The 22,537-nt window shown below is 38.6% G+C and overlaps 1 protein-coding gene across 1 annotated transcript in view; it reads left to right on the forward strand.

Moving 5' to 3' along the window:
* MYO1F (myosin IF) overlaps window positions 1-12,502 on the forward strand; it is a 51,999-nt gene extending 39,497 nt beyond the window's left edge. Inside the window, exons 21-28 of the mRNA XM_072405164.1 lie at window positions 973-1,142; window positions 3,321-3,466; window positions 5,104-5,250; window positions 5,522-5,670; window positions 6,599-6,673; window positions 6,755-6,944; window positions 7,865-8,034; window positions 9,548-12,502. Of these exons, the coding sequence (XP_072261265.1) occupies window positions 973-1,142; window positions 3,321-3,466; window positions 5,104-5,250; window positions 5,522-5,670; window positions 6,599-6,673; window positions 6,755-6,944; window positions 7,865-8,034; window positions 9,548-9,624 (1,124 nt within the window). The 3' untranslated portion in view covers window positions 9,625-12,502. The remainder of the gene's footprint in view (window positions 1-972; window positions 1,143-3,320; window positions 3,467-5,103; window positions 5,251-5,521; window positions 5,671-6,598; window positions 6,674-6,754; window positions 6,945-7,864; window positions 8,035-9,547) is intronic.
* Window positions 12,503-22,537: the final 10,035 nt, after the last annotated feature.

The raw sequence follows: 22,537 nt of genomic DNA on the forward strand, positions 1-22,537 counted from the left end.
TGTACACTATATATCCTCTTTGGGGACTTTTTTGGTAACTAAAAGTAATATTCTTCAATCCACCTGTTTAATATTACAATATTTAATAAATTCAAACATTCATAATATAAAAAATGTTTATGAATATTAAAAACATCACTTTTACAATGGATATATCATAATCAATGATACAATAGATTTATTACAAATAACTTTTCTTGATTTGTGAAGTTCTCTTGAAATTTTAATGTAATCTGTTCTTGAAGTGTTTCGCCATTCATCTATATCACATCTGCATTCCTTTTAATGTTAACTCTTCAAAATGCCCAGACTTACTTTATGTTCACAAACTGGAAAGAATTCTGATATGTCATTTAACCCGTGTTTTGAACATATCTTTGGTCGAAAAAGGAAAGTTTTTTCATTGTATTCTACTCCCACTACATTTGTGCAGTGACAAAAAATAAAACACCATACTTATTTTTAATATCACAGTTCCTTAGGTCACTTCCATCAGTATAGAGGGACAATCATTTATATCCTCAAAAGGGAGAAAATGGAAATCATGAAAATCCCATCCAATCCACAATAGGAGGAAATAAACACTTTTATATGTTGCTCAGAAAATTCAGTCAGGGATGATAATGAGATGGAGTGTCAGTAGCAGCAACATATGGCTAGCATCAGGAACAGAGCAGTGGAAGGTTTAGACGCACAGAGGCCAATAAAAGATATTCTGTCCCCCCTATCCTGTAATTATTATTTGCTGGTGTTACTTTAAAAAGTTAAGAGTTATTTGTAATATTTATTTATTATTTTTTATATTTATTTTGTATTTTTTTATTTAGAATGTAGCCAGGATGGAGGGGAAATAATAATACCTTTTTTTTTTTTTTTACCAAATAAATTAATAAATAAAAACTAAAGATGTTACCATACAAGTAGTTCTTCTCTATATTGAATTCTCTAACATTTTTATTCTTGTTTCCTCAGCCTCCAGCATTTTGTATGGTTTCAAGGAGCGCCGCAGAAATAGTATCAATCGCAATTTTGTGGGAGACTACTTGGGCATGGAAGAAAAGCCAGAGCTTCGACAGTTTTTAGGAAAAAGAGAAAGAATAGATTTTGCTGACTCCGTCAACAAATATGACCGACGGTTTAAGGTGAGAAATTTATAATAGAAAATTATAATTATACAATTTGCATCTTAATGATTACAAGTGCACAGGGTTTATTTATACACATACAGTTACTGTATCCAGTACAAGACTTTGATGTCTGGCCCTGCATAAGCAGTGACTCCTGTAGTATACATAGGATTTTACTCACCTCCTGGTTGCTGAACAGAGCAGAAGGGTAGTAAAATGAAGCTCTGTAAAAGCTGTTGACAAGGGCTAAGTTAAAGCGAACCTGCTGGTTTCTTCTGGGGAAGCATGCTGTAAGCAGAGCAGTGACCGCCCGGCTGCACTGACTTCTGCAGTGGCTTCCCTCAGGCTGCATGCGATCTCTGGGGTCACCACAGGTGAGGACAACGCGGGAATGCTGGCGGGGTAAGTACCTCATACTACCCCCCCTTCAGGAGGGGCCTCAGGACCCTCGTGTTGGGGTTTCTCCGGGTGATCCTGGTGAAACTCCTACACAAGTACCTACGCATGTGTGCGGTAGGCTGGAGCCCAGCACCTTTCCTCTGGTCCATACCCTTTCCAATCAATAAGCTACTGCAGGGAGTTAAACACCTTGAGAGAACACAGGATTCTCTCCACTTCGTATTCGGGTGCTCGCTGCACCACAACTGGCAGAGGGGGATCTGAAAGGGGAACAGAGTCAGTAGCAGATTTTATTAAAGAAACATGGAAGGTGTCTACCCCTTTCAAAAAACTGGGAAGCCTAACCCTATAAGATACTATATTTAATGTTTCCAAAACGGGGAATGAACCGATAAACTTGGGTCCTAACTTGGTTGAGGGTTGGCGGAGAGGAATATTGCGGGTAGACACCCAAACCAAATCGCTGGGTTGGAACTGGGGCTCAGGGGACCTATGGCGATCTGCAAAGCTCTTCTGCTGAATAGATGCTGAATAGATTGGCCGCAGGGAATTCAAACAATACATACCCCAAACCCTGAGGGGTACAAGAGGCGTGCATAGTAGCGTGCGTGCCTCTTACAGAAGGACCCCTGGACTGTGCTGTTCTGCTTCTGCAGGGATGCTGGGGATGCCGTTCGGCCGGAACGGTTCCCTCCAACAGTGAGGGGAAGTACGCGCTCCAGCGGCTGTGAGTACTTCACCTCCCATCTCAATGCTTTCAAAAATGATCAGTTTAAAATGTATGCAGTGCTACTGATATTAGATACCCACCTCTAGTTTCAGATACACTGTTGTCAACAAAGAGCATCAAATGAAATATTCAGCAAATCAAACTGTATTTTTTAAAGCGCCAACATATTACACAGTGCTGTACATTAAATAGGGTTGCAGGTGTCAGACAAATACAAGCAATGACACAGGAGGAGAAGAGGACACTGCCCAAAAGAGCTTACAATCTAAGAGGTTGGGGAAGTAGCAAACAGTAAGAGGGTGTTTAAAATATTTGCAATATTGATGAAAGTGTGAATATTTAATTTGGGAAAATCAGCAACAAGTCTGTACTATGAGAAATATGAAGGCTGTCATTGTTATCCTCTTTCTGAAAATGTAATTTGCTTGACTATATCTGGCCTCAATACTTCCATTGCTGCTTGGATTTGATAAACATCCAAAATTAATTTCAGATCTGTTAAAGCTGAACATATGTGTTTTTACTAACTTCGGTTGCCTCATTCATTGTAAATAGCAAGTAGCTGTATATTTTCCTCATTTAAAATAAGCATGCATCAAACAAGTGCTGTCAGAGCTTCTAATTTGCACATTTGTTTTGGATCATTGACTCAAAAAAATTAAATATATGGACCAGAGTGACAGCAAGGATTTTCAAAAGTAAAAGAGCATTGCTAGCTTGCATATCCCTCTCAGTACAAGTTTTTATTTACCATTCCATAATGCATTTACCATCTGCCACTGACCTTCCCACTAAAATACATTATTATAGTTCTTGATGTTATTGGTTAAAATTGGTGATATAAAACTCAAATGAAACCATATTTAAATAAGTCAAATCTTTATTTATAGATTTGGGTAGAGTTATAATATGGCCAGGACCTGTCGGATTTTGATTGTTGTCTGTGTCCCCTCTTATGTACAATAACTCTCTGTCCAGTTTTGGTTATAAATATACTTTAAAAATGAATAAATTGGGTTTCTAACTTAAGATCTCACTAACTAAGACATTTGCTTTCTTCTCAGTCCATAAAGAGAGATATTGTCCTTACTCCCAAATATCTTTACCTGATTGGACGTGAAAAGGTCAAAAAAGGTCCAGAGAAAGGACAGATCAAAGAAATTCTGAAAAAGAAACTGGAAATACAGTCTGTTAAACGCATCTCTCTAAGGTAAATGCATATGCATTTCTATTTTATGCTTATAGTTTTATCAAAACCCAAATCACCAAGCTGATGATTGTTAAAGAGATTTTCTTTGCAAGAATGATAACAGTACTGACATGGACAGACATCTTTACTCATTTTACTGTGTAAAACAATGTCTACACAGAACTTAAGGGTATAATTTCAGACATATACAGCAATGTATTTAAAAGAAATGTATAAAGTAGTTTTAATAATCACACAGTAATACATACACAGTCATTGCAATAATTATTCATTTGTTAAAATTACCTCTTAAAATGCTTTCTCTTCCATATTTAGTGAACTGTAGACTAACCATTAAAGGGAGCTCTGTGTCTGTTTTAATCAACCTCCCTGTTGAGATAACTGTTCAGCTAGGGCCTCAATAACACTGGGAGTTTAGCCACACTGTTTTTTGAATGGGCTGTGCTGCACCACAAATAAAAAGCAGGACTTCACATGTAATGAGTATATAATAATGGGAAATATTAGAAATACTAATGTATAGTTTTTATGTGGACCTATGCTCAAATATTTACAGAAGATTAGGGCTAGTTTTGCATAGATATCTAAAAAAAGAGTATAAGGACTAAATATGAGGACTAAAATTGATAAAAAATATTCTGAGCCAGGATCCTCTCAGTGTTATATAGAGTGGTCTGTAGCAGGCTTTAAAGCCAAGATTTATTTTTAAATGTAATTGTTAGGTGTATTAAGGACAGCCAGTGGATCCAATGCTAATGCCGACCTTTAGAAGCTCTGAGCCCTTTCTAAAGCAGTACTGAGACTCCTGGGGTTACTGTTGTTTTACACTATAGAGTTGCTTCACATTTTGTGCCACAAACCCTTTATGATTGGTAAGATCCTTTTAAAAAGGGTAACAAATCTGCATAGTCATAACGTATAGCAATACCATTTACATATGCTGTGGTTTCTGCTTAGTAGTACAGCGCATGAATTGTGTACCCATGCCAGTGCAAATCTATAGAAAGAATGCTGTCAAAAGATGTTTACTAACAACAGGGCACTGTCTAGTTGGTTTATCATGTAATTAAAGTCATTCTGAACATTAAAAAAAACTCCAGAAGGAAATGCTAATTGATAAAAGTGAGATGCAAGGTCTCATTTGACAAAAAAGCCTTAGCTGCTCTTTGTTTTAGCCCTACACCATGTAGTGTAGAGCTCCACATACAGAGCCAGACACCAGAGTTATCTGAACACACATGTAGGCCTGTGCCATAATCAACAAGTATATTGTGCTAAGTATACTTTCTGATTATGGAAGAAGCTGACCCCCCACCAACGAGAATAGTTCTGCTTTAATTATTTAATCTAGAAAATACCATGTAATGCATCTGGGCCTTTGCTCAAAATGTTTAGATGTCTGTCTAGACCACAATTATATAGGCAAAGGTCCCGTGGAGGATTTCACAAAAACATGCCTGCCCACTTATTACCACTGAGTATATATGTATGTATTTCTTTGTATGTGCTTATGAGTTTTCTAGTGTAACAAAGGTAATAACTAAAGGTCAACAAAAAAACATACTGATAGTAACAAAAAAATTGCGATACAAAAAACCATCACCCACAGATCTAATTTTTTTTATTTCTGTATCCAGCACACACCAAGATGATTTCTTTATCTTGCACGAAGCCGAATTTGATACCCTTATGGAGTGTATGTTCAAAACTGAGTTAATTAGTCTAATGTGCAAGCGGTATGAGGAGCTAACCAGGAATAAACTAACCCTCAATTTTGCCGACACGTAAGAATTATTTAGTAGTATATTTCATTTCTTTGTACTGTATGTAAAACATGCAAGTTGTTGTCAAATTGAAATCAAGGAATGTATAAATGGGAGTTATTTTATTACTAGAATACAATGAAAATGCATAGTTTAGTAAAAATGTTTGATAAATGAGTGTGTTGATTGGATACCATAACCAACTTTCCCATTTGAACTATCTAAGGGTTGACAAGGCAACACAGTGAACAGTCCACGGTTCTACTAATATTAATGACTATATTGTCTACAGACTACAGCTTAGAGTTAAAAAAGAAGGCTGGGGAGGAGGTGGCACAAGAAGCATTTCATTCATTAGAGGACAAGGAGATATTGCTCAGCTCAAACCAGGAGGGAAGACCCTGACAATAAGTGTTGGAGATGGACTCCCCAAAAATTCCAGTAAGTATCATTCTGGAAAAACTCAAAATGTTTAATTGTAATACCACCAGAAAGGGAACTGATATCAATGCCAAGAAAAGTAGAGATATATCAATACACACAACACAGGGGGCCTGTGACAGAAAAAAATAGATATAAGACCCCTAAACTTCAGCTCTTGTAGTTTAGCAGGTGCAAAAATTAAAAGCAAAATTTCCAATGCTTTGTTTTACTGATAAACATTATACCTCATTCGTATAAATAGGAGGGCTTTACTGTACTTGGACATAATGATGTTTCCTGTGCACTAGCAGATTTTTTTTTTACCTAAAATAAACCCTCAATATTTGTTTTAAACAAATGTGTAAAAAAAAGCATCTTGAAAAATAAGTAATTACAGTGCAAAGAGGCAGTCATATATGCTCCCTATTTACTGTATGGAGGTTTTGCTTCAAATTTATGTAAAAATTGACTTATTTTGTTGCCACAAAAGAGTTCTCACTAGAAACAAATTAACAAATCTTTCCTTTATTACAATTAAATAGAAATGTGTGGAAATAAAACATTAAAAATGATTTTATGTAAAATTTAAAATAAAAACATATTTTGTTATTATATAATGTTATTATATGTTAATGTTAAAATAGCATAAATATAGAATAATATAAATTATAAATAACATAAAAGTAATAACTGAAAATTTTATATTACTCTAGAAATAAAATGTGTCAAATGAGTGAAAATTAAATATAACAACCTAAAATGTACTGATGTTTGTGGAAAAATCATCTGGGGTCTTATGCGTAGTCTGCTACACAATAAGGTATACATTACAGAATAATACAAAAAGCAGACAGATCTGTCAGATGTTTAATGTAGGCATGGTTAGCAGAATAGTAGTGAAGTTAGTTTTAAAAAATAAAAGCTAATATTACAAAATCCTTTTTAGAGCCTACAAGAAAAGAAAAAACTCAAACTCAATCACACAGACCACCACCAAACCGCCCTGCTCCTGCTCCTCCTGGTAAGTCTTTCAAAATCATTACCATTCCATTCCTCTTTCTTTCTTTGATGTTGAAGGTTTATCTATACCTCCTTTTCATAGGCTCTGTTAGAAATGGGGCTCCTCAGTTCAATGCTGGACATTCCAGGAACCCTACTTACTCACAAGCCAAGCGGCAAGTCAAAGCTCCACCTTCCACTGCTCTGCCTAGACAATCAGCCCCTAGGAAAAGCCGCGCACCCTCTGACCACAACATGGAGTTTCTTAATGTACCAGACCAGGGTGTTGCTGGGTAAGAATTCAAATTTTTTCTACTCTTTATCTACATTTTGAAATACCCATTTAGCAATCAAGTTGCCAAATATTTATTTAGACAAATGAAGTTAAATCACAAATATTACTCTTATGTTTTCATAGAACAATGGATTGTCAGTTACAAATAGATTTCATGATGGGGCAAAAGAGAGCAATAACTAAAGTGAATGTATTTTTCCTTGAGAAGAGTTGTTTCAGAAAGTATATGTCTACATTACATAAATGGTCAACATTGTAAACTTGATGAAAAGAAAGTCTACATACAGTTTATTTCTTTTCTTAGTTGAATATTCTTCCAACTACTTTCATCTCAAAGCAAGTGAAGCTATACCTGGATAATCTTTGCTGCCATACAACAGAAGTGTTATTCTGTAATATTTTGGTTAATTACACAATCACTTGAAATCTTACAATCAAATTTCAAAAATGTTATGGGAAATATCCCATTAGGCAGAGGAAATAGTAAAAACAAGGGTTTTTTTCACATAGTCCTCCTTGTATGGATGAGTGAGGTAATGGGATACAGTGTTTCTATTGCCAGAGTCCACCTACATTAGAATTGCCCTGAAATACGTGTTATCATACAAAGGTTGTGACCCAGGAATTAGAAAACATCACATGGAGTCAGTTTCTGGGAAAAGAAACACTGAATATTGCTGCAGGAATGGAGTAGCATGTAGCCAGCAGAGGAGAAATAGAGAGGATAGTGAGTTTTCTGCCATTTCTGTTCTACTACCTCTGATATTTTTGAAACATACTGTATATGACTAGTTCTTTAAAGTCCATTCAAAGATGCTATGTTACTTTTGTGTTCATCAGCAAATTACAGAACAGTCTTGTAAAGAAGAACAATATTTATGGGTATGACATACTTTCTATACCTGAATTGTTTTGCAGGGTACATAGGAGAAAGAGTGTCAGTCAGAGACCACCACCTGGAGTTGGCCACCCCAAACCTCAGATGAAGCCTGTTAATCCTCGTTGCAGAGCTCTATACCAGTACATTGGACAAGATGTTGATGAGCTAAGCTTTAATGTTAATGATGTTATTGAAATTGTGCTGGAAGGTAAGTGGCAAATAGGCAAGGCAATTTATTTTATTTTGAAAAAGCAGAAGTTCAAATCCGAAAACATTATATCTACTGAATGAATCTACATTTCCTCTTGCAGAGCAAATAGATACACATAGTTATTATTAGTAACACTGTGTTAGTTGCCAAATAACAGCATATCAAAATTTTTACAAGGTATAGCTAGTGCTGTTTTTGTGAAGTTAGATATAGATTGGTGCAGTAACATTCCAAATGCTTTGCTTACTTAGCTATATCTAAGATACACAATATAATACTGATCAATTCATTGTTGTCACTACTATCATTAGTTTAAAAAAAAATTTATAAGGTAAGATTTTATAGTACAAAAAAAAAGAAATAAACTAAACAAAACTCTCTCTCCAGTTGCTAGTTTTTTTTTTACCTGATCACAGTCACAAATCCATAGCTCAATGTTCATTCCTGGTGTATTTGAGATACTAATTGGCTAATTAGCTGATGCACATTTTTGGTAGTTACATTATTTCATTCCAGACCAAAATTAGAGATTAGACTGCTGACCTGGAAAAAGAAGTACAGGTAGTCCCAAGATAAGGACATTCAACATACGAATTACTCCTAGATACGAACGGGGCCTCCCTGCTCGTTTGTGTGTTGGACAGAGGCTTGATAGGGGGGAGGGGGCCAGATTACATGACTTGCATAAGAAGTCTTTTGCTGTTCTCCAACCTCTTGTAACTTTTTAAAGAACAAGACAAACTTTGCAGTTGTTTCTTTTTGTATATCAAAGCACAGCTTGCTTCAGAAGTTAATGAATGTCTAGGCTCCATATATTTTTTTTATTTGTTTTTTTGCTTTAAAGGTGCTATTAACATAAGATGATTAACTCACAGTAAGGATTTATTCAGTAACTGACACCACGCTGCCTGATAATATGTTACGGCAAAGATCTGCATTTATTAAAATAATGTACCTGTTCTGACTTACATACAAATTCAACTTAAGAACAAACCTACAGTCCCTATCTCGTATGTAACCCGGGGACTACCTGTATTAGGCACAACATACTGCTATACTTCCAATCCAAACTGAGCTTTTTTGTACAGTGGATTGCAAGAGGTACTAAATGCATGCAAATTAAAAATACATTTTTCAAAATATATCTACTACTACACATCTATTTAGTTCAGCTTCAAATTTTCTGTTTCAATGGCATATTGATAATTGATGCATAAAGTGATGTTAAAAACATTGTTGCATATGTTGAGAATACAACAAGCTTATGGCTTGTGTGATATTTCCAAGTTTTGACCAAATAGACTAAATAGTTATAAAAAAATGTAGTGTAACTGCATTTTCATTGTCCTCTTTTTTGGGTACATCCTGCCCCCAGCACCTCTCCCAGTATCACCTGTCCCCCAGTTATATTGGTATTCACTCACTGTAAGTTGTATGTTAGAATGAAATATGTATTGTATCACTGTGTAATTGGATTAATTGTGATTTCTGTATTTTGCTGTATTTTCAGATGTTTCTGGCTGGTGGAAAGGAAGACTTAATGGAAGGGAAGGACTTTTCCCAGGAAATTACGTTAAGAAAATATGATGTTATATATTTTCCTTCCCAATACACAAAACCATCAAGCGTATTCAGTTTATGAAGAAACAGAAACAAAATAATTTGTACCTATTATCTAATGAATAATGTAATGCTATCACATAAAATATGAGACTACTAGATCGTAGGCTAATATTTACATGTTCTGTTGCACAACATTTTTTAAATTTTATTTAATGTTTATTTCAACCATCATGCTAAGGGAAAAAAAACATTATGTAAACAGTGCAAAATAGAGGCCAAAAGCAGTACATATTCACAACACATATATAGCATATATGACAGAATAAAAAAAAGAACAAAGCTAGGTACAACAAATCTTTGCAAAAATACGACATGTGAGTTCTCTGAATTATTTTAACTATGGCCAAATGAGAACAAAAAGTTTTCTATATAATGGGGAAGGGAACATGGGGAGAAGGAGAAAAGAAAAAGGAGAGAAAAAATGGGGGAAGACAAGAGTAGAAGAGAAAGGTGGAGTTAAGGTAAAAGGTGAAGAAGGAAGTAAGAAAAAATGGAATGAAGAAGGAGTCTGGAGAAGGGGAATAAACTGCTAATAGGGGTCATTTAGAATGTAAAAGAACTGGAATGTGCCGCATTAATGCTAAATATTCTGCAGAATGGCTATATTGTATCCAATAAAACCAAGCATTTCTGAATCGTTAAGTTTTCTGATCCTGAGAGGCAATGATACTTTCTATATACATAATATAGTTTATTTTAATAAACCACCGATGGATAGTGGGAAGCTTGGAGCATTTCCACACAGACAGAAAACAGGCCTTTTCCACAATAAGCTGGATGGTGTAGCAAGGATTGTTGGTATAATTTCTTGGGCACAGTAGATGTATGTAGCAATGCCAACTTAGGCTTTTTGCTGGGGAAAACATCAGCAAGTACGTAATAACTGGATCAGTTGATCAGAATGCTGCCAACTTGAGGCAAATACAATTAATATGGAGTATAGGCCTTCTCTGCAACTCCAACAAGCAAACCTTACAAATATTTGTTAGCCGGAATACAATGGGTTCTATATCATTGTGTTAGAAATTTTTAGTTTATCTCTTAGTATCTTTTACTGATAAAGGCCAAAATAGAAAACATGATCAAATTGAACATCAGGGAATATCGTCTGATCTTGTTCTTCTAAAGTGTTGGGAATGAGGCAACGATTGAAGGAACTGAGTTGTATTTTTCCCCAAAACTTAGTGTGTAGTTTGGACCCAGTAAATGTACACAGAGGAAAAAAAGAAAGTGAAGCACACAAAATATGCCCTTATGAGGACAAGAGTAAACCACATCCAAAAGTCCAAAAACCAGCGGGAACAAGTAGTTTGCCTAATATAGGGGACATGTGGCACTGAAAAGGTGAAGGTTAGTGAAGTATTTATGGGGTACTTTCGGTGTTGTTTCTATTAGAAAATTCTTGAAGAGTAGCACGATAGGAACCTCACTAAAAGCATGGGAGCCACTGCATCTTCTAAAGGCAGACATTTTTGTGTTTTTTCTTTTATGGTAACACCAATCAATTAACCTGGCAATATTTGTGGCTGTATATTAAGCAAGGGAATCTGGGAAAGCCATACCCCCTCTGGTCTTAAGACCCTAATATGAAGATTATGTCGGGGGGGCCATACACCAAATTTCACAAAATCAGAATCTGCAGGAGAAATTGGAAAGGCCTGCAATAAATTTAACAATTTGGGCAAAGCATTCACTATTAAAATGTTGCATCTGCCAAACCACAAGTGTTGCCTACAAAATTTGAGGTGTTTTCAAATAGTACCAAGCAAGGGTAAAAAATGTAATTCCAGAATGAGAGAGAGTTTGGCATATTCATATCCCAAGTACTGTATCACTGTACATGCCCATTTAAAGGGCAAGTGAGGTTTCAGATTCACCTTTAATGTGTGAGTTAGAGAGACGGCCAGGGCTTTAGACTTTTGGAGACTGATTTCATATTTTGATAACTGCCCCATGTAAGGGGCTCTTGTAGGAAATGAAGGAGAGTAATCAAAAGGTATTGCAAAATAATAAGTCACCTGCATATGCTGCAACACTTTGTACTGTTTTGCCTACAGAGATGTCCTATAGGTCAGTATTAGATTTGAGTTTGCGTAGAGGGCAATAAAGGACACCGTTGACCTTGACATGGCTGTGGAACATGAATACAGTGCAAAAAAATAGGGAGGTACACCAATAAGTTGAAGTGTACCTCTTAGAAAGTCCCAATCCACCCTGTCAAGTGCTTTTTCTGCTTTGGCAGACAAGAGCATTGTTGGAAAGTTTGCAGAACATATTTTATCAAATTGAGAACGTGGAAATATTTTTTCTTACTTCTTGCATGGGCAAGAATCTGTGCTTTGGGTGAATAATAGTTTAGAAAATAGGAGTCAGATATCTGGCTAAAATGCTCAAAGAGAAAAAGATCACAATTTATAGAGCGATGGGTCTATAGCTAGAACAGGTAGGGGGTCCTGTTTCAGTAGAACCATTATATGTGTAAATATAATATGTGCAGACTCTCTATAGGGAGTCCAAAGGGAGATAGAAGCCATGGGGGTAACACACTAAAAGCTGCAATAAAACTGCAATAGAGGTAAAACAGACAGAATACATTTATAATAGGAAAGTATTAGACCATTAGGGCCTGGGGCTTTACCAGTAGCAGAAGCAAAGGCATGCTTAGGTTGTGACAGATCAGTTCAGAGTTTCTGTTGGGTCTTCAAGGGCAGACCAGTAGAGAACAAAAATTCTTGTATACGGTACACTTTATTTTGTATGGTCATTTTAAATGTGTCATTCACACTGTAGAGTTCAAGCTGTATAATTCGGAATGAAATAAACAAAATGTTTCTGCAAAAAAGGCTGAGGTATGTACCATAGAGAAAGTTTAAGATGACATGGCATGGATATACATTTGGGCACAGAGGGATATGCAAAACACTTCCACATTTATTAGCATGCTCAAAGACATTAATCTTAACCTTGTGTTGACATAGACCTTTAACTTGTGCCTGAAGTTGAAATAGTTGGTTTTCAGGATAGACAGTATGCTTATCTGCTTCTGCTTCTGAAGATCCCAGGATGATGAATGATGTTTAGGCAGCAAGAAATCAGTCCTGGAAAATGTTTTGTGGCTGGCAAGTAGAATATGTAATCACAACTAGTTGAGGTGTTGAAAATGCCAAATGTCCATGAATTGGTGAGTATATAGTAAGATTTTCCTTCCTTCCTTTAAGAAAATCGGAGATGTGGCGTTCTTCATTAATTAAATAGCCCTCAAGAAAGTCATCTACCATGCTCAGAAAGAAGCTTGATTGTTATTTGGCAACAGGACCTTGACAACAGCGAACAATTGTAAGATATCTAAGGAGATTCCTTTAGTGAGAAGAACACTGACACCTCTAGACGTATAGTCTGAGGGTACTGTGGTATGCTAAGCTAAATCTGCAATTGTAAAAGGTAAGAATCTTGAAAGGGAGGTTTCTGCAGAAAAGCTATTTGCATAATCATCTTAACTTGCTCAACAGAATAAAATGTGTTGTAGGAGAATTAGGTACCTTGACATTGAGGGATGTAAATTTTAGAGCCATATTGACTAATATTTGGGGAGGACATGTCCACAGGGAATGAAACTTTAGGAGGCCTAAAGGGAGTAAGGGCAAATAAAGGTATGTAAGCTAAAGATAAAATAAAGAAAAGAAAGAAAAGGAAACATAAATGAAAGCATACTTTGAGAGAAGGGCTTCAGTGGGACAAAGGAAGGAATGTTAAGACACCCTAAATGCAAGGTCTCTGTGTTAATGAAAAAAACCTAAATATTCAAAAGGGAAATGTGTATATAACGGCCCCAATACCTCCAAAAGGCAGTGAAAGCATCCTATGGAGGGGAAGTGTTACCCAACAGAAGGAAGCAAGCACACCGGATGATTTAAGATAACATAAACCTGATTAAAGATCAATGAATCAATACAGAGAAGCAGCGGGAAAAAAGCATGTAGTGGTAGTAACACAAAGGAAAGGAAAGTAAAGCATGGAGTTAGAAAGGATATAGAAAGCAATAGTAGAGAAAATGAACAACTATCAATATAATTCCCAACATGAACATATAATAGTTAAGGCAGCATGGGTCATGAGTGAGGCCACAAAAAAAAAAAAAAAAAAAAATAGTAGACATTAACATCTTTTAGGTTATTGAGAGCCATCATAAAGGAGGCAACATAAAGTAACATAAAGCCGGGCACATCATAAATACTTACTCCAGTGTGGTGGGGAGGGAGGCAAACCCAAGATAAAAATAAAGCTGGCTGATGCTCATCATCAGCATACTAACACTAACACTAAAATAATATATGTACACTATATGCACACTAGAGCTGTACAATGCTCACTACTGAAAAAAGAGACATTTTGTCCCTGTCATATATCATAAACCTTATGAATAAACTATTGGAAATGTAGGGAGCATGGGCCACAGTATGGAGTGTGGGTGGGCACTTAAAAAGTCTACTTAGCTACTATATGAGGGGGTGTTCAAGGATAAAACTCTCTTTTCCAGCTACATAAAAACACAAACTGTACAATATAAAATGGAAAACATATGAAAACGTTCTTATTGTCTGCTTGCAAGGCTTCAGCAGGAAGGAGATGTTTTGGGAAAAATTATATCACAAAAACTGTATAAGTAGTCTTAGTGGAGCTCAATTGGGATAAGTGTCATTTTCAGGGGACTCCTTCTATCTTGCTGAGAGCAGGGCCAGCTGGGCAGTTGCTCAGGTCCTTTATTGACAGAATGGCAGTGTTGCAGGAAGCTGGAATGCTGTTCCCACTTCATATTTGCAAAGGTCCCCATTTTGTCTGAGGCCATTCCTATGCAGGAGTAGAGACCCAAAGATATTCCAGCACTTTTGTGGTGCTGATCTCAAAATGGCGAAGTTGTTTTGGGTGAAAATTGACGGGGAACACAAATTTTAAAAGGTAAAATGCCAGGATATCTTTCACTATTGGCTACCTCATCCTGGCTCTGTATTAGATTATGTCATCAGTCAGATCCTGGCAAAGGAGGATATAAATAAAATATCTCCTCCACTAGCTCCCTTTACAGCAGTAAACAGCCAGTAAAAGATGCACTCATGGGTGGTCAGCTGAGGGTCCGTGTTAGAAGTCTGTGGGGACTGATTTTGATGTAAAATGGGGGTCCTAATGTAAAGGTTGGATTATACAAGAAGACTATGTCAAGGTGGGATTCTGATGTGATTTGAAGTTAGGGGCAACGATATAAAGTAGGTATTCTGATTTGAGGGGGTGGATTTTATTGTAAAGGAGCTCAAAGGAGCAAAAGAGAGAAGGCTGCTGTAACATGGTGCTCCTGCTAAGGAGAATGTTATCCTAAATGGTAGAGGCCTTGTAAAAAAAAAAAGCACTGGAGCTAAATCATAGATTTATAGCTATAAGACCATCAGTCGCAGCGCAAAGTTTCTGTAGAAGGGTCCCATGTCCCATAGGTCTCACGCTACATCATTGCTTGTTCCTCCACAAGAACCTTGATGAATATATTTAGTGATTGTATAGACGATTGCTGTTTTTTAGCCATAATTTTAGTCTCAGGATCAAGTTATGTAGTTTATTGGAAAATATCTGTTTATAATGGAAAATGGTATACCATTTATATTTCTTTTAAAACAAGGATGCAGTTGTCCTTAAATAGCTCCTGTTCAGTATCTTGCAGGTGGCTTAAATATGACAAATTCAGACACTTATGTCATAAGGAAATGAGAAAGAAAGGTCCCACTGTAACGAATGGGAAATGTGTGCATTGCTACTCTGACAACTTAACAAACATATACCACGTGAATTTTCTGTGCACTGCAGCAAGGTGTGTATTAGCCCTATATTTGACTTGGAGGAACATTGAAAACCTATTCAAAGGCTGCCTTGAAGCTATATGCATAAACATGTGCTTTACTATGTGCACAATAATGCTCATACAGGTGATAATTGGCCTTTGACCCTGGATGCACCATGAACTTTTTCAACATTTATCACAGCAGCCAAAAAGGTAAGATAATATATAATTAAAATGTTATGCGCCTGGGCGCATGAATCACAAGCCAACTCCAGTTATCCTATTTTCAACCTTTTTTTGCGTAATCCAAATACAGGCCAAGGGTCAAACACAAAAGGTCAGTTCGATGCATGTGGTACAGAAGGATGAGGCAGAAGGCGTAGTCAGGGACAATTCGAAGTTAGGGCAGACAGAGTTCATGCAAATAGTCAGTATTCAGCCTTGGTCACTTTGGGTAATAAGTCCGAGCTGGTAACAAGACAACAGAGGTTAGTACAGAAATCAAATTGAAGAACGCATCCAAGCACACTGAAACACAAAGGCTATAACAGACAAGGGTGCTGATGACAGGGCCTAATAAATGGGCAGAGCGCCCAATCACATTACGCTACCTGGCTCAATTGGATTGGAGAACATTCTAAATAATGATCAAAAATAATAATAAAAAATCCCCGTGGGCCGGGTAAGTACCTTACACTACTCCCTCCTTCAAAAGGGGCCTCAGGACCCTCATGTCAGGGTTTCTCCGGGGCATCACGGTGAAACTCCGACAAAAGTTCCTCCACATGTTTGCGGTAGGTCGGCACCTCTCCTTTGGTCCAAACATTTCAAATCAGTTAGGTACTGCAGGGGGTTACGGACCTTACAAGAGTCCTGGATTCTCTCACCTTCATATTCAGGTGCTCCCTGCACCTCATTCGGGGAGGAGGATCTGAAAGGGGAGCAGAGTCAGCAGCAGATTTTATTAAAGAAACATGGAAGGTGTCTAGCCCTCTCAACAAGTTGGGAAGCCTAACCCTATAAGTTACTCTATTATTCTTTTCTGATATGGGGAATGAACTGATAAACGTGGGCCCTAACCCGGTTGAGGGTTGGTAGAGAGGAATATTGCGTGTAGACACCCAAACCACATTGCCAGGTTGAAACTGGGGCTCAGGGGACTTATGGCGATCCGCAAACCACTTCTGCTGGGCTACTGGTTTTTTAAGATTACTTTGGATCTGATTCCAAACAGATCGGGAACGTTCTACCCAATCATTAAGGGCTGGAAAATCAGAGGGTGGACCCAACAGACAGGAAAGCTTGGGACTCCGACCCCCAATGCACATGAACAGAGAGATCCTGGTGGAGCAATGTTCTGCATTGTTATATGCCTCCTCCGCAAAGGGTAGATAATGTGCCCATTCCTCCTGGCATCTGGACACATAGCTCCGGAGATATTGTTCCAGTGACTGGTTGGTCCGTTCGGTCTGGCCATTCATCTCTGGGTGGAACACCAATGAAAAGGAGAGCTCGATGCCCAGATGAGCACAGTACTCCCTCCAGAACCGTGACACGAACTGAACCCCCAGGTTCGAAACAATATTCTCCGGAGCCCCATGAAGACGGAAAATATGGAAAACAAATAAATCAGCTAATTCCTTGGCTGAGGGCAACTTGGGTAGTGGTACGAAATGGGCTTGTTTACTAAAGCAGTCTACCACGACCCAGGCTACTGAAAACCCAGAGGACAGCGGAAGGTCCGTGATAAAGTGCATGGATGTGTGGGTCCATGGGGCCAGCAGAATGGGAAGAGGAAGTAGAGTGCAGGAGGGAGCAGAACGGGGTGATTTACACTGTGCACAAACTCGACAGAAGCGAACATAAGATTCTACATCTACTGACATGTGGGGCCACCAAACATGCCGTTTTATTAATTCAAGGGATTTCTTAATCCTCGGTGGTCAACAGTTTTGGAGTCATGTAACTGTTGGATCACCTTCAGGCGAAGATAGAGGGGGACATACAGACGCCCTTCAGGTTTTCCGGGGGGTGGTCCTTTTGGAGGGGGGCAAGTGGTTTAATAGATTTTCTAGTAACGGTGGGGTCTGCAGAGCTGACACCACGCATTGTGGAGGAAAAATAGGATTAGGGCACGGACCTGGAAGGGAAGTGGCCTTTGGGAAGCAACGGGACAAGGCATCGGCCTTAACATTCTTTGAACCGGGCTTGACGGGAGTTAAGACGTTTGGCCCCTTTGATATACTCTAGGTTCCTGTGGTCAGTATAAACTGTCATGGGATGTTTTGCCCCTTCCAACCAATGCCTCCATTCCTTGAAAACCCATTTTACCCCCAGAAGTTCTCTATTGCCCATGTCATAATTACGCTCAGCTGCAGAGAACTTCCGGCACAAGGGTGCAATCTCTCTGGTTCCCCAGAGTACTGGGAGAGAACTGCTCCCATGCCAACATCCAAAGCATCCACCTCTACACAAATGGGAGAGTGGGCACCGGATGCACCAATATGGGTGCACTGCAGAATGGCCTCTTAAGTGCTTCAAAGGCTTTGCAGACCTGCGGAGTCTACCTTGAGAGGTCCACCCCTTTCCTGGTAAGGTTCATTAGAGTGTGAACAAGGGAGGAGAGGTTCCGAATAAACTTCCTATAAAAATTTACGAAGCCCAGGAAGCGCTGAAGACTCTTGAGGTCAGTGGGTTGTGCCAATCCAGCACTGCTAAAACCTGGGTTGGATCTGTGAATGTATATAGAATATATACTAGGCTTAAGTATAGTGAGAATTAACTCTATATTAAACTATATTATGCTGTTTCAAAATGACTAACTCAGCTTTTTGTGTTCTTTCTGTTCCCGGAGGCGTCTTGGTCTTGCACCTGGTCAAGTGAAACCAGCTGATAAGGAGACCATAGAAGCTGTGCAAGTGGAACCAGCAGATAAGGGGACCATAGAATCCGTAACCCCCCAAGAAAAGAAATGAAAACGAAATATGCAACAGCAGCAAAACAAGTAAAACAATAACTCATCTGTCTCCAGACAAATTAAAGAAAAGACCAGCCCAGAATTGGATGACTGGTGACGCAAGGAACTGAAGAATAAAAAATAGACTCTTTGGTTAAAGTTTTCAGAAACTGCTTTAGACAGAGGAAAGAACAGTCCCGACCTCTATTGCCTTGTCTGTTGCGAGTTTCCCACGCGTGAATAAAACCTTTATTCTTTTACTATACCTCAGAAGTTGTCGTGAATAATTGTCAATTTACCATTGACAGATCCGACCCTTGATCTGACAAATTATACCCCAAAAAATCAACCTCATGTACCTCGAAGGTGCACTTCTCCAATTTGGCATAGAGGCAGTTCTCCCATAGTTTCTGGAGGACCTGGCGCACCTGGGTTTTGTGGAGGCGAAGATCAGGTGAATAGACCAAAATGTCATCAAGGTAGACAACCACAAACTTCCCCAGATATTCCTGGACTACATAATTTACGAACTTCTGGAATAACGCCAGGGCATTACACAGACCAAAGGGCATTACCAGGTATTCAAAGTGCCTGTCCCTGGTATTAAAGGCGGTCTTCCACTCATCGACCTTCTGAATTCGGATGAGACTGTAGGGCCCCTTCAAATCAAGCTTGGTGAAAAATTGAGCCCCACTGACCTTAGAGAAAAGGTTTTCCATTAGGGGCAGAGGGTAACGATTCTTCACGGTAATCTTGTTCAGGCCCTTATATTCAATACAGAGCCTCAGCCCACCATCGTTCGTCTCCACGAGGAAGAAGCCAGCTCCTGCAGGGAAGAGGATGGACAGAAGTCCTTCCCTAGGTTTTCCTGGATGTACCCTTTTTGGGCCTTTATTTCTATCCCGGTCAGGACAAACAAATGACCCCTAGGGGGCATTTTTCCCTGGAGTAATTCAATGGGGCAATCATAGGAACAATGAGGTGTAAGTTTGTCAGCTGCCTGAGGGTAAAAGACATGAAAAAAAAAAAAAACTCCCAGTAAGGCTCGGGCAACTTTTCTGACACCTCAAGGGACCGTACTGGCATTTAGCCTGACATTTAATTCCCCACTGAACAATTTGACCCGATTCCCAGTTTATCACAGGGTTGTGGGATTTTAACCAAGGGAGGCCTAACACCAAGGGTGTTTTAACCATCCTGATAACAATTAGGTGGATCACTTACTAATGGGAGGCCCCCACAGTTAAGTGCACTTCTGGGGTAACAGATGGTGTAAGACCCTGTTGAAAAGGGGTGCCAGGTTACCATCTGCTTCAGAATCTAGGAAGGCCAGGATCTGGCGGGACCCTTGGCCTGCGGCCCATTGGTCCACAGGGAATACAAATTATACATGCCTCGCCCCACGCACACCTCTTGCAACAGGACCCCTAGGCTGTGCTGTACTTTGCATGCCCACAGGACGTCTGCAGGGATCCCAAACTACTGTTCGGCCGGGACAGATCCCTCCACCAGAGCGAGGAGACACGCTGCCAGCAAAGCAGCGGCAGCCTCGGCTGTGCTGCCTTCTGGAGCGGTGTCCTCCTCGCTGTGCGAATGTAGCGGGATTGCTGGCCGTGTAAGTACCTTACAGAAAAGCTTTTAAATTTTGTTCACAGTAAGTCATTTTGTTGCAGAATGTGAAAATGCTACACAATGTTATATTTTGGACAATATTGCCCCAAATTATGATAAATTCTTACCATTCCTGTTAATAAATATAGTTTATCTGATAATAATGAGATGAAGGGTAAATTGTTTGGATCTTACTATACTAAATGAAGGGTACACTTAGTGGGCTTCTACACTGCATTAACTATCCTGACCCAGGGCTGAGCAGCATAAATATGTTGTAGACTGTATGTGAGATCTGGAATTACATTTGTTGTTGGAGGGGATGGTCTGAGTCATGGATTTTTTTTCCTTTGAAGATTCTGATGACTGTAAATATGTGAATTATAATTGTGGCATTAGCTCTATAGAATTGTGTTAAAGCTCACTCCCAATGACCCTTGTAGCTATGTGTTCAGTGGACTAAATTGTTATTGGTAATAATTTACATCAGAAACGCTTGTTTTTAAAAACAGTTTATTTACAGTAAATCACCACATTTTTAACATCATGTAAAAAGATGGCTATTCCGCCTGTGCGGTGCGGGATTGGGTGATGTTAGAGCACGTTATAAAGATGATGGTGGCACTGGACACTACATTGAGCACCAGAAAGAGGAGAAAAGACGAGCCGGCACAGGGCTTCATTTGTGGATGGATCTAAGGCTTGCCATTGGTAAAGGTAGGTGATTTTTTTTTTTATTCATGAAAGTTCTGCTTTAATTCCCCCCTTTTTGGTACGGAGCTAAGATCCAATTCAACCTTTACTGCTTTTGTGAACTTTTCAGGATGAATTGCTCCTCTGTACCTGCAGCTACCTATTTTATTTTAATCACTACTTCTCTCTCCCGTTTTGCCGCATGCTAACTATGGTACCACCGTATGATGCCACAGATCCTCTTATCTGGCAGGAGGCTGATTCTGAGGAAAGTACCATTATTTTTTTTTTTTTGCATGAGGCAGACGGGACATCCCCACTTCTGTAAATCTCAAGGCAGGAAGCAAGCATTTGACACATTACAAAGGAATTGTCATTTTGTTTAGGTTAGTGAATACGATGAAAATTCACTTTGCAAAGAAGAGCCAGTCAAATTCAAGAATGTTTAAAACCAACAAAGCTTGCACATGACTGGATGGCTGAAGTCAGCTGAGCTTTACCTTATTCACCCTGCAAAGGTGAAAATTATCTTTAGTATTATTTTAGTAAATTAGCCTTGATGTGTCCATTGTGTATCAGTGACCAAATGCAAGTTTTAAAGTACTTTTATTACTCAAATGATTGGAGTCAAAACTCTTAAATAATCCCAGACAAAAAGTCATAAAAATCTAGAAACTCAAAAACACCTACCAGCTATATATATAGGATTATTGATTATAGCTATATATAGTGATATGATTATTTCTAGGGTTGTTTTAACCTTTCATTAGAATAGGTACTGGGAACCATGTTCCCCTGTACTCATGCCCCAGGGTGTTGGGGGGCAGATATCTGGGTGGCTCCTTATTAAAGGTGGCTTTAGGACACAATATAAGCCCCCACCTACAAACCCCCACAACAACGCACCCTGGCCTACTAACACACCTGGCTACCTTGCAAACCTCAAGTGGGCTAATAACGCACCCGCCTGCCCTTTGTTATTCATCTAACCTACCAATAATAGCAAAAGCCTAAACATCCCCCCCCCCCCCCCCATAAAAATGATGACCCATTTACCCTACTGTTAAGGAAGGGGTGTCAAACTCAAATACACAGAGAGCAAAACTAAAACCATAGACTAAGTCGCAAACCAAACTTGAAGGTTATTAAAAAAAATTGAGGAAGTTTTTCCTTCTCATTAGATTTAAAACCTTTTCATATGGAAACAAAAAGGTTTTGCTTAACATTCAATCTACAACAAGCAAATAAGAGAAATAGCAGATCTACTACAATTCCCTGCAGCTATAAAACAGTCCAATGAGTGGCCATACATAGGCAGAGAGCCCGCTGGTCCATAGACGCAAGTGATGCTGGGAATTGTAGTAGCGGCACTATTTCAATGCAGAGGCAGGCCAGCTGCAATTCATATTTAGAGGCCAAAAAAAGGATCCTTTGGGGGCCAAAAAAAGGATTGTGGGCCAGATTTGGCCCCCTGGGCCAGAGTTTGACACCCGTGTTAGGTCATTCTTCTGTCTCCTCCTTTGCTGTGGGGAAAAAACCTCTATAATATACATTCATGCTTTCACCATTGTTTATGATACAGATTTGTCCATTTGTCCAGTTCATTTCTGTGTGGATTTATGTCTAAAAGTGATACATTGTCTTTCATGAAAATGTATTTTACAGTATAATATAATAGTTTTAGTATAATAAAGTTTGAATCACAAAATCATGTCAAAATTTTAAATTAAATAAATTTAAAATAAACAATAAATTTAAGAAATTGAAAAAATAAACTTTGACATGATTTTGTG

The sequence above is a fragment of the Pyxicephalus adspersus genome, chromosome 3 (assembly GCF_032062135.1).
Source record: "Pyxicephalus adspersus chromosome 3, UCB_Pads_2.0, whole genome shotgun sequence".
Classification (NCBI taxonomy): domain Eukaryota; kingdom Metazoa; phylum Chordata; class Amphibia; order Anura; family Pyxicephalidae; genus Pyxicephalus; species Pyxicephalus adspersus.